The sequence below is a fragment of the Lynx canadensis genome, chromosome D2 (genome assembly GCF_007474595.2).
Source record: "Lynx canadensis isolate LIC74 chromosome D2, mLynCan4.pri.v2, whole genome shotgun sequence".
In the NCBI taxonomy this organism is placed as follows: domain Eukaryota; kingdom Metazoa; phylum Chordata; class Mammalia; order Carnivora; family Felidae; genus Lynx; species Lynx canadensis.
In genome coordinates this window covers 25,749,504-25,762,119 of record NC_044313.2, presented here as the reverse complement: position 1 = coordinate 25,762,119, position 12,616 = coordinate 25,749,504, and the positions used below count along the sequence as shown (strand labels likewise).

General features: G+C 54.7%; 1 protein-coding gene across 3 annotated transcripts in view; it reads right to left on the bottom strand.

Annotated features, from left to right (window-relative positions):
• The window catches only part of SH3PXD2A (SH3 and PX domains 2A), a 245,736-nt gene that overhangs the window by 58,450 nt on the left and 174,670 nt on the right, over positions 1-12,616 (bottom strand). For 2 of the 3 annotated variants that reach the window (XM_030334928.2, XM_030334930.2), the window contains exon 7: positions 6,430-6,474. The exons of the other annotated variant lie outside the window; for it this stretch is intronic. In XM_030334928.2, the coding sequence (XP_030190788.1) occupies positions 6,430-6,474 (45 nt within the window). The remainder of the gene's footprint in view (positions 1-6,429; positions 6,475-12,616) is intronic. 3 annotated transcript variants of the gene reach the window in all.

Here is a 12,616-nt window from a genome sequence, read left to right as displayed (position 1 = left end):
GGGGAGGCTGTTCCTTCGCCAGCGCCGCTGCCGCTCCAAGGGGCCGCCCGCAGCCAGGGCTCGCAGCTCTCCGGGCCCCAAGGACAGGCCATATAGCAAGGCCCCACACCGGCCCGCTGCGCCGCAGGGACCGGGGGACATGGGGAGCCGGGCCGGAGTGGAGGGGGGGACAGCCGGGGACGAGCGGAGGCCCTGGAAACTCAGAGGAAGAGCCTGCCGCTGCGATGAGTCAGTCACAGCCCGGCACGAGCGAGCAGCAGGAGAGGCCTGGTGCGGACGTGGTCTCCCCAGACCCCTCGGCCGGCAGGGGCGGGACGGGAGGGCCGCCCATGAGGGCTGAGGCCGAGCCGAGCAGAGGGAGAAAGGCAAGGCAAGGGAAGGAGGAGGGCTCGTGCCTCTCCCCCAGCCCCTGTGAACCCAGAGAAAAAGAGAGGCAGCGGTCCTCCCCTCGGGAGGGAGAGGGAGCGAGCAGGAGAGAAGTCTCCACAGCCCGGGCCCAGGCGAGAAGTCAAGAGGGTTTGAGGCCGCCAATCACTGGGGTTTACTCGCAACCCTTAAATAGAAACACATGAGACCCATCGAATGAGGAGCCAGGGGTGGAGGCAGGGGAGGGGGAGGAGGGCCGAGACTGTTTACTTGAAACCCAAGAAGAAAGTCCCAGCGCCAGCAGCCGGTGAGCCCAGCCCGCCCCCTGCCAGCTTTTCCTCAAGTTCGGCTCCGTCTGCCCCTCAGCTCACCAAGGCGCTGCCACAGAGCCCAAGGGCCTGGTGCAGACAGACCAGTCTTAGGCCTGCTTCACTCCGGCCACATGCAGACTGATTCAGTCTCCCTCTGTCTTTTAGGGCTGGGCCTTGTGGTCAGGCTCCAGGAAGCCTCCAGCCACCCTCTCTGGCAGTTGAGGGGGTCAAAAGGTGGGGCTCTGCAAAAGGAGGGCAGGCGGGCTGGAGCTCCCAGGAGCAAGCAACTTCTCTGTCCCTCTCAGTCAGCGGACCAGTGCAAAATTCATTAAGCAAGCACCAGGCTGAAAAGTGGACAGACTGGGTGCCCGTCTTGGCTTCCTGGCTGTGTGGCAGTGGACATGCTGGTTAAACCTCTCCATGTCTCACTATTTCCATCACCACCACTAGGGGTGGAGGTGCAGACGAAACGCCTAAAACAGGACCTGCCCTGCCAGGAGCTGAAAGGATCCACAAACCAGAGGCCTATTGGTTACCTCCTACAGGAAGCCTTCCCAGACCACCCCCAGCCCAAAGGGAATGTCTAGCACACTTTAACTATGTGTCTACCATCCTATATACCTGCCAATCTCCTGGAAGCCTGGGGAATTCACACCACCTGCAAGGCTACAGTAATGGCTGAGGGTCCCTGGGTTCCATATGGTTCCCTGATGCTTTAGCCTACAGCCACATTCGTTACACACCTGAGTCTAACTTGGCAAACGTTCTGTGTCAGGCATGGACACTGTCCCATTTTATCCTTTTCACCTTCCCATTTCACAAAAGACAACCCAGTGGCCCAGAGAGGACAAGACACTTGCCTTAGCTCACACAGCTGCCATGGAGAGAACCAAACAGTGTTTCAGGTTCAAGCCCATCTCTCTTTCCATTACAGAATGGCCGCTGATTTCTATTTCTAGACACCCTTTCTTCTAACACAATGATCCTCAACTTGGCCCCACAAAATTGCCCGGGGAGCTTTTAAAGAATACTGATGCCTGGGTCTCACTTCCAGAGGTCCAGCTTTAATTGGTCTGGGGTATTTTTTAGAACCCCCTCCTCTCCCATGGTTCCCGTGCACGGCCAGGGGAGAGAAGCACTGCTTAGACCTTTGGGTCTTTCTATGAAGAAGGCTCCGTCCAACCCAGGGCGGGGAGCAATGGAAGGGAAGAAACCCACTACCCCTGGTGGTTTCCTCCCATAGGGTGTGGGCCCTACAGCCCCAGCTCGGCCCTTTGGAGACCAGGAAGGGACCCTGTCCCTGCCGAGCCCTGCCACATGGATGTGTACACGCACAGCTCTACTAAAGCCAGGATTGTATTTCAGGCAGAAATGCGACCAACAGCTGGGCAGCAGGGCCAACCCATTCTGCACTCAGATGGGGCCAGCCTTTGAGCCTGTCCCTTCCCACCAGGCATGGTGCTGACAGAGGCTCCCTCCCACTGTGCCCCTGGGGGGACACCAGTGCCCCTGTGGCCAAGAGCACTTCTTCAGTGCACCCAACACAAAAAGGGCCAGCCCCTGCCCTGTGAGACACAGGGGCTCCCCTTCCAGTTTGTAGGAAAGAAAAACTCCCGATACAAACAGAAAAGAGGAGTTCCCAGAGGCTTAGAGAGCTTCCAAATCCCAAGAGCCCAGATTATACTGACAATTAACAGCAGGCCCTCAGTGCTCACTCACGGTCAGCACTATGCCAAGCACCTGACTGCATCATTTTGCCCTCTCACTGGATCCTCACAACAACTCTATGTGGTAGGATCTGTCAAAGACCCATTTTACACATAGGCAGACTGAGGCTCATGAAGGCAAGCAATTTTCCTAAGGTCACACGGTTGGGACTTGAACCCAAGCTCACCAGACACGGTCTCTTGTGTTCTGAACTTCTCTACCATTTGCCACCTACAGACAGCCACTGATCCTCGGTTTCCAAAGGGACCCTGCCTCACCCTATCTTCACACACCTGGCACAAGGTTGGTGTTTAATAGAGACTGGAGTGTGGGTTCCTCTTTGACTGCTGCTACATCTGTTGGGCAGACCACAGGGTCCATTAGGTAGCAGGCATTCAGCAAGTGTTTGCAAAATGAATGAATGAAATGAACAAATGGGCGGAGATAGGAACAGAGTGATTTAGTGGTTTGTTTTGAGCCAATACAGATAAACCAGGCAAGGCCTCACCTCTGAAATTCAGGGAAGCTAGACAAGGAAAGGAAAGGAAAAAGGGGAGATGGGGAAACAGAGGACAGAGGAGCAAGGAGTGACGAGCTTGTGGCCAGAAGCTGCTAGAGAGGACAAGCAGGGGTGATGGGGAATGGAGAGACTTCAGCTTATTTTAATCCAAGCCAAGGAAATCTGAGGCAAGATTTCAAAGACGGGAAAAATTCCGCCCCCCTCCCCCCAACCCCTTGGAAAATTGGCCTAAGCTTTCTGAAGACTGACATTTTGGGACACAGGTAGAAAAGTTAAGAGAATGTTCTCCAGGGTTTCCAGAGCACAAGAAGACAGGCGATGGCACTTCCTGGAAGCTAGTCCAAAGGCTGTGGGATGGACAGATGGACACACAGACACTCTGCGCTCCTGGCTGCTCCCCCCTCCCCCAGCACATGCAGGCTCCCAGCTCACTCTGGCATCTGCCTCTTAGGGTGTTGCCTGCCCAGGGCTGCCTGGGCAGGCATGAGCTGGGAGCAGGTATCCAGATGAGAAACCACTCGGCAGGCGGGCCGGTGGGTGATGTCATCCCACAAAGGCTGCTTTGGATCCCCTCCCAGCCAAGGCCTGGAAAATTGGGGGCTGGAGAAGTCGGCCCAAAGGAGGAGGAAGGGCAGGGGCAGTGGATGGAGCCTCTGGTCTTTAGATGGGAAGGGTTTGACAGAAGCATGGTGAAGGGGTGTACTTCTTCTTCTAGAGAGAGACCCTTTCCCAGGTTGGAAGGGGACTTTGCAACAGTCTCATCCAGGGATGGGCCCCTTGTTATTCAGAGCCCCTAGCTGGATCTGCTAGGGCTCTGGCAGTTCCCTGGAGCCCTGCCTCACACCTGCATTCCTCCTACTACCACCTGGATGGACCCCTGGCTCTTGCCTGATCCTCGCTGCCAACTTAAACTTCTAAATGAGGCTTTTGCCAAGTCAGTCTTCTGCTCCAACACCTTCAATGGGTCCCTGTTGCCTCCAGAATAAAGGCCAAATTCAAGCTCAGTCTTTCTGACAATTTGAGTCTCCCAAGTTCCCTGACACATAGCTGCCCCCCCGCCCCGGGCCATCCCAGGCAACATTCATGATTCAATACACATGTACTGAGGGCACTGTGTGCCCACCACACTGTTTTATGTAGGTTTTTACTTCCAAGCCTTTGCCTTAGCTGTTCTCCCTGCCTGGAATGCCTTCCCTTCTTCTACCAACTCCAATTCTACCTAACCATCTCTGACCCTCCAGGAGTCACCTGATTTTTCTAGCTGCAGGGTTCACTCCTGTCCTCTGCTGGATTTCTTGTGGGGCACTGTGCCCCAATCAGACTGTGTGCTTTAGACCAGAGTCTCCCTGATGAGAGTACATGCCCAGGACTGGCACTGGCCTCAACTGCCTGAAATTCATGATGTGAAAGCATAAAATTCGAGTCTGAGATCCAGTCCTGCTTTGCCCTTACTAGCTCTGTGACCCTGGGGAAGACACTTAACCTCTCTGAGCTTTAGCTTCCTCATTTGTAAACAGGTACAGTACAAGTACCTACCTCAATGGGCTGTTCTGCGCATGGAATGAGGTGACAAGATTAATGTCCTAAGTAAACTACAGACAGTGTTTATAAAACAAACAGGAAATGGGATATTTGGGGGGAAGCGGGACGGTTTCAGATTCCCCTGCAGCCTCAGAATCAGCAGGCGGCTCAGGGCAAGGGCCACACGTGCCAGGAAAAGGGTGGCTGCGGTTGTGTCCCTGAAACATGCCTCTGTCCAACCCCACCTCCAGGCAAGCACTGTTTACTTGCCAGCTAGAGACCGGGTCTGAGCCCCCTGGGCCCACTCTGGGGGAGATGCCAGGCTATGCAGCCTGAGGAATCTTACCTACAAGGATCCCCCACATCTGCCCCTTACTGTCTCATGCACTCTCTGACATTCCAGATGGGGAAACCAAGGCCCAGAGAAAGCTGGCAACTTGCCCAAGACTCCAGCCCTGAACTCCAAGTCTGGCTGGTTTTTCCCAGTCCACACTGCTTCCCCTCAGCTTCTCACTCCAAACAGCTGGGCTCATCCTGAGAAGCTAAGCCCTGTGATAGCCCCCACCCCAGGCTCCCCATGTTGTCCTTGACCCCCTCCCCTCCCCCCCCACCCACGAAACCCTGGCATCCGACCAAAGGTCTCTCTAGCCCCTCACAACGGGTTCCTCTCAGGCTGGACTCAGCCTGCCGGCTCCTCCATAGGCCCCTGGGCGGCCAGGCTATACGTTTCATGAATAAAATGTATAGTTGTGGGCCAAGTGGGTTCTGGCTCACTGGCTCGTGGAGAGGGGAAAAAGGGACAGAAGCCCAGTGATTAGTCAGGCCCAGGCCCTCGTCACAGACAACACTAGAAGGATGGCTGCAAGGAGCGTGGGTCAGGGAAGGGGTCCTCCTGCCTGTTGCCTTTCTCCTCTGGCCCCCTCCCAAAACGTCGACCCCCCATGTTCTTACCCACAGCTGTGGTGAGGTGGGGCCAAGCCTCTGGCTGACTGACAGTGGGGGCTGGCCCAGCCCCTCTGACCTCTGACCCTTCTGCCTTGTTCCCCAGCTCCCAAGCTTCAATCTCTGCTACATGTTTGGGCAGAATGGGTGTGTGTGTGTGTGTGTGCGCACGCGTGTACGTGCGTGTGTGTGAGGTAGCACTCTCAGAAATGGAGGGGCTCCTAGAAGACCTTCTGGAATTCCCATCCCTCTGCCTGCCACCATCTCCCTCTAGCAGCTGAGAACCCTGTCTAGGTTTCTCTCCCACTGACCAGTAAGACCAGGGAAGCCCCTGATCCCCAGCCCAGCTCTGCCTAGGCACAAGGCACAGGCCCAAGTCCCTGAGGCCCAATCCTGGGCCACGAAGCCCAAAGCCTGGCAAGGCCACTGAGGCAGAGGCAGCTCTAAGCTCTGGGGCTCAGAGGCTGTGACAGCAGTCACAGGATTCCCTAACCTGCTGCAGCTCCCCAGTGAGGGCCCCTGGAAACCAGGCTGGGTTGGGGGCAGGGAGGGGCTGCTGAGACTTCAGCTCTCTGCCTCAAGGTAACTGCCTGAAGTGGGACTGACCATCTTTGGCTGGCCCACCTCACAGGGATGACCAGCTGAGTTCACGTACAGGATGATGGTAGCCTCACCATCACCTGAGCACCTTCTGTGTGCCAGGCTCCCTGGGAGGGGGCAGTGCATTGCTGAGGGAGGTTAAGTTTACACAGCCAGGACAGGGCAGAGCTGGGAACAAACCCGTACCTCTGGGTCCGAAATGCATCTGTTTACACACTGTGCTATGTGGTCATCACCCATCTAAGCCTCCAAGGTTGGACTTGGGGCCTAGAGAGGGTTGTAAGGAAGGCAGCGAGTACGGCTAGCGGAAGAGCAAGAGGGGGCCCAGGGGACGGCCGGCATGCCGACAAAGGGCTGCTACGCATCACAGGGAAGCATGCGGACCGCGGCCGGCGGGCACCGGCTCCCACACGTGCGTGCCCCCGGACACACATGCTCACACACATGCACTCAGGGCAGTACCTGTCACGTCCTTCTTGGGAGACTCAGCCCAGCTGGAGAGCCACACTTCCGAGTCCCCCGAGAGCAAGCAGCAGCAGGAGAGAGAGGAGAATCAGAGGAGGAGAGAGAACCGTTAGGCAGGCAGGAGGTCCACCGGGCAAGTGGCTGCAGGCGCCGCTTTGGGCTGGCGGCGGAAGGCGGGGGAGGGGAGGGGAGTGATTTCCTGGCCCTGGGCTGGCTGCTGGGCGTGGGCCTGAGTGATTACAGAGGCGCTGGGACACAGCCGGCTGGGACGGATGGGGATAATGAGGTGTCTGCCGAAACGCAGGAATCCTCTGGAGCACAGAGAATCCTACACAATCCCCGCCTGGAACTGGGCCCACTGGTTATCACTGCCCTGGAGAAAGCAGCCTGGACCTTTCTCTCTGGCCATGTGGGTGGGTGGCTGGCCGCACAGGGCCTGGTGGCTCCAAGGATCCTCACCAGGCCAGCAGGCTCAGCAGCTTGGACCTGGACCCTCAGACATCAGGGTTGGAGAGTCCAAGGCCAGTCTCCAGTCTTGAGGCCCCACACCACTGAGCTCTGATGTCTTGTCCAGCTCTTGACCCAGCCCTACCCAATGAGGAAGACAGGCCCTGGCAGAATGGAAGGAAGAAGACTCATTTAGAGTCTCACGCCCCAATTCCAACCCAGAAGGACCGGGACCTTTAGTGACCATCAGAGATGGGGTCTCTATCTCAGGCTCAGACAGTCATGTCTGATCTGGACCTCAGTTTCCTTATCTGTGAAATGAGGTTAGAAGTTATCCTTCTGCCAAGACAGAGGAGTAAAGTCAAAGCGCCTAAAAGGACATATGTAATACGATAACATTATAATGAGGCAGATAGCTCTTAGCCTGATCAACGGTGTGAACAACTCCAGAGTATCAGAGAGTCAACATGTTAAAAGCACTGACAGTCTACCCAGAGTATATAGTGCTTCATTCACTCGACAGTCCCTTGAGGTGGGTATGCATTTTTCGCCCCATTTTACAGGGGAGGAGACTGGCCCAGGTTCCCACAAGCATAGAGTAACAGAGCCGGAAATGGAACCAGGTCTGGGATCACCCCGGGCTGCTGCTTTCTCTGCTGAACTTCTCATCGCCTCCGAAAGAGCACAGCGTTGGCTGCAGTGGGGCCAGTAAGAAGCAAACACTGAGATGCGAGTCTGAGAGGCACCCAGTGCTGGTCCGGAGAGCTGCCTGACCCAGTGACAGTAAAGATAATCATAACAGCAGCAAAGGTTCATGTAGCATTTATTGTACACCAAGAGTCACGCTGAGCCTTGAAATATAGTAACTCCTTTGTTTTCCAGAATAATCCTACAATGGTTAGGTACTCCCTCCAGTTTGCAGATGAGGAAAATTAACCAGAGAGGTTAAGTAACTTGCCCAAGGTCGCACAGCTAGTACGGTGTCCACCTGGTGTGGGGCTACAGACTCCAGGTGATCAGTTGATGCTAGTCATAAATTAAAGCACCTAATTCCCCCTTACTCAGCAAGTCACTTCCTGCTCTCATTGTAAACCAGCAGTGAGGGGCTCTGGTAGAGGGGTTTAGTGACTCCGGAGTCTGACTGTGCAGATTCTCCCCTTGGAGAGACTTACTTAACCTCCTTGAACCTGTTCCCTCCCTTGTAAAAACTGACACAGATGACATATTTACTTTCTAGGTTGCTACAAGGGTTAAATGACGTAATACGCAAAAAGTGCTCAGCGTAGTGCCTACCACAGTCAGTGCTCAACGACGGTTCGCTACCATCGGCAGCATCTCCCAGAAGCTTCGTTCAAACCAACCTTAGGGCACCAGGAAAACCCTACTGGAGTCACAAGGACGAAAACCAGACGGTGTTCGATACTGGATGTGCTGAGAAGACGCTAGCACCCAGTCAGAGATGCCTTCCCATTGACACCCCCAAACACGAGGTCAGCTGGGATCGGGGGTGGAGGGACTCTGGAAGACTGCACCCCAAAGACAAACATTCCACGGCCAGAGTCTCTCACCTGGACTCGTAGCCAGAAGCTTCCTGGGCAGCAGGAGCTATGAGGGCCCGACTTTCATGCCCTGGTAGGGCTGACACAAGGTAGGCACACCTCTGAGGCTTGAAGCTGGTGTGGCCTGAACTCCAAATGGGGAGGGCCTCATTACCTGGTGCCACGCCTTGCTGGGGCTCTAACTCCCTTTTGCTGTACCCCAAATGCGGCCCAGTGGTCTGCCACCCAGCAAGGCCATCCTCACCATCCCGCAGGCCCAGCACCAGGCCCACTCCAGCCCCATCTGGCCCCACTCAGCCCTGTGCCAACCCAGCTAAGAGGGTCCACATCTCTACCCATCTCTGTTGCACTTGTTACTTGTACACCTTCCATTCTGGCTTCTTTTTGGGCTGTCAGAAGGAAAACTTTCGGGAAATGTTAACCTCTTTCAGTGAGCCAAGGGCAATTATTTGGCTCAGGCCTTGAGAACCCAGGAAGGCTCGTTTTGCTAGAACGGGGGTTAACACTCTTCCTGTAAAGGGCCAGAGTCAACATTTTAGGCTTTGTGGGCCATGTGGTCTCTGTCAAGATTACTCACCTTTGCTGTTACAGCACAAAAGCAGCCCCTGACAGTCTGTAGAAGACTGAATGGGCTGTGTGCCAATAAAACTTTACTTAAAAACGACATGGCGGGCTGGGCTTGGCCTGTGAGCAGTGATGTGCCAACACACATGCTAGAAGATGAGGGGAGCTGCTGCTGTCTTCATCAATGGGGGGGCACCCCCAAACCCTGGGCGGGAGAAGTGGGGGCTCTTGACCCACCTAAACTACATGCACATAAGGTCTCTGCTGCTTGGGTAATTTTTTCAGTAATCATCTTGAAGGGTCTGATGCCCTTCCAGGCCCTTGGGGTTTGGGCATTTGGGCAGGGAGTGGGGAGTAGACAGGAAAAGATCTCTCAGCCTCTGGAAACTGAGCCCCACTGCTAAGTGTGGAACAACCCAAGCTCATGCCCACCCCCAGCACCCCCCAGAAGCAGGCCTTCCCTTTGCTCTCCAAAGGAAAATGGGAAATGGACCAGAAACAAGCCTGTCTTTTTAAAAACATGATTTATTTCCCAGTCCCCTGGATCTGCAAAATTAATCCAGTTCCGCTGCTCCCACCCCAAATCTCTCCCCACTTTGGAGTGCCTTGTCTCCAGCCCACCCGAGCAAGCCCTCTCCCAGGGTGGGAAGGACACCCCCCACCCCACCCCCGCCTCCTTACAATGAACAGAGGAGACTCCAGCCAGGAGGCAGACAAGGCTGCTGGCTCAGGGCTGGGAAAGCAGAGACAGAGGGATGGGATGAGGGAGCAAGGGGCAGGCACAGCCAAGTGAGCAGCTGTGACCGACACAAACCAACCGCTTCCTGCCCTCCCACTGTCTCTCCCTCCCTCTCCCCTGGTGACAGAACCAAGGGCCTTACAGGGCAGGGTCAGGGGCGGTGGAAAGTGAGGGGCGGTGGAAAGTGAGTGGTGCCAGACTGGGAATCTGCACAACTGGTTTTGCTGAGAATCAGCTCTGTGACCTTGAGCAAGTGGCTTGACTTCTCTGGGCCTCAACGCTTACAGCTGTAAAATCAAGCATTTGGGCCTGGCGATATCCAAGGCACTTGTGTGATGTTCTAGACTCTTCTAGCAGAAACCTGTTAGTCTCCATGATGCAACTGCTCCACAGCTGAAACGAATCTTTCTAGAGAAACCGACCACCTTTCCAGGGAAAACCACTTAAACACATGCTCAATATATGGAAACTCAAGGGCAAAAAGCAACTAATTCAAGAAACAAAAAGGCAGAGAACAGAAACAAGAATTCTTTTAAGATCTTGGTTTCTTGTGCTTACCCTGCCACTCAGCTCACTGATCCTGGGGCATTGGGCCTATCTCTGGGCCTCTTTTCCTCATCTTCTTTGTAGGGTTGTTTTGAGGGTGAAATGACCTAATGCCTGTGAAAGGTTTTGGAGGGGTAGGAACGAGGCTCTTGGGGCAGAGCAGGAGTGGGTGATGGGGACAAGCTGGTGACTAAAGCAGTGTGAGCCTGGGAGGCAGGAGGTGGGGAGACAGGGTCGCTCCCTCGGCCATCCCATAGTGCTCCCAGATCAGCAAGAATCCAGGCCCTGAGAAAACCAGGTGCCTGCAGGTCCTGGCCAAATGCGGTGACCCGAGGACACTTCTTAGATACTGAACCTACTTCTTGTCAGGTCCAGGTGATTGTGAGAAACCAAAGAACAACAGCACAGGTGCCCCTGACTTGAAGGAAGCCCCCCCCCCCCCAACACACACGTGCCCAAGTACTACATAAACACACACCTGGATAGAGTGAAGTTAGGAAAGTGACGGGTTCCTAGCACGGTTAACCTTGAGTAACTCCAGAGCAGTGAGAAGTGGGTTCAATTTGCCCAAATTGAGTCTCAAACCATTGTTTCCAGGAATCCTTCCCTGGTGTAAAGCGAGTCCCACCCATCCAAGCTAATAAATCCAGAGTGGGCTGTGAGCCCAGGTGGGAGAGACAGGAGAGCGGCCAGCAACCCAAACTCCTCAGGGAGGGAAAGCCAGCCAAGGGCAGGGTCACCCACTGCATCAGCATCCACAGCCCTCCTCTGAGAGGGGAGGAGAAGCAGGGACCCCACCAGGGGCCTCGAATGGAATGAGCACCCCTGTCCTTTTTTTTTTTTATTTTTTTTTAATGTTTATTTATTTTTGAGAGAAACAGAGCGTGAGCAGGGGAGAGGCAGAGAGAGAGGGAGACACAGAATTCGAAGCAAGCTCCAGGCTCTAAGCTGTCAGCATAGAGCCTGACGCGGGGCTTGAACCCACAAACCGTGAGATCATGACCTGAGCCGAAGCCGGCTGCTCAACTGACTGAGCCACCCAGGTGCGCCCCCGTCCTTTTATTCTTCGGCAGTCAGTGCACTTGAGCCCTCCAGACCCCTCCCTCCTCCGGAGTTCTGCTGCTGTTCTTCCCTCACTGCAGCCTTGAACTGGGTTCTAACATCAGCTGCAGCCCAGTCTTTCCTCCCCTTTTATACAACCAAACTTTGCACAGGGCTGGATTTCTTGGGTTTCCTAGAGGCTCCGTGTTTCTTTTCCTTTTTGACTAAGCCACCGGGAAGCTCAACCACTGCTTTCAGGCCATGAGCTAACCAGGGCCCAAGAGCTGCTCACTCTGCCACGGAACAGTAGTAGCGGGAGATGCTACCTTGCCAGGAGCGAACACACCCCTTGTTGGAGGCCAGGCGCTGTCTGCTCACAGGCATGGAAGAGCTCAGATCTTTACAACCGCCCTCCAGGGCTAACAGTCCTTCACAAAGAAGGCTTCCTTTACAAAAAGAAGTCGTTTTGGCCTCTGTGATATCTCCACTTCAGAGGGCCTGAAATAGGTTGCTGTGCTCCAAGCAGCAGAAACCGAGGCACGACGGTGAAAGCGATAGGAATGCCGTCTGGAAACAAGCACGGCATTGAATTAAGACTGCTAAGAAAGAAAACGGCAATAGTTCAAACGTGAATAGCAATCGAAAGCTACGTGGGTGCGAGTTCGGAAGTATACAGTTGTAAGGTGTGTGAGCTCCTGCTCACGTGGTCAGCTCCAGGACTGGATCCTGGGTGAGCGGCAGCATGATAAAAAAAAAAAATCATGCCCCTGGACTGGAGCAGTGAGGGGTTCATGCGACAGACAGCTCAGACCCCTGGCCCTGCCTCCTACTCTCCCAGCCTCCAAACTGGGGCTAGCTTCAGGTGCATGTGATCCAGGGTGTCCCACAGGGCCCCATGCTTAGAAGGGACCCTAAGAACTCTGAGCTGAACAAACAGAAATACTCAAGAATAAATTTAGTAGGGCTGGATTTCTGATGTGTATCATCTTGAAGACAGAAGGCAAATGCTAAATGGGAAGACTGGCCATTGTCTGTCTCCAGGTCCCTTCCCCACCAACATCTCTGGCTTCCTGGTGGTATTCCAAAGGCTAGAAGAAGCATGTGAGGACTTAGGACCAGAGAGGGCAAGAAATTTGTCTAAGAACACACAGCAAGTGAGTGGCAGGGCTGGGGGCTAGAAAAATCTTACCAGTTCCCACTCTCTAACACTCATGCTAGGCACTGGCTAGACATTTTCTGAGCACTAATTTAATCCTCACAGCAGTCTGTAACTTACAGATGCAAAATG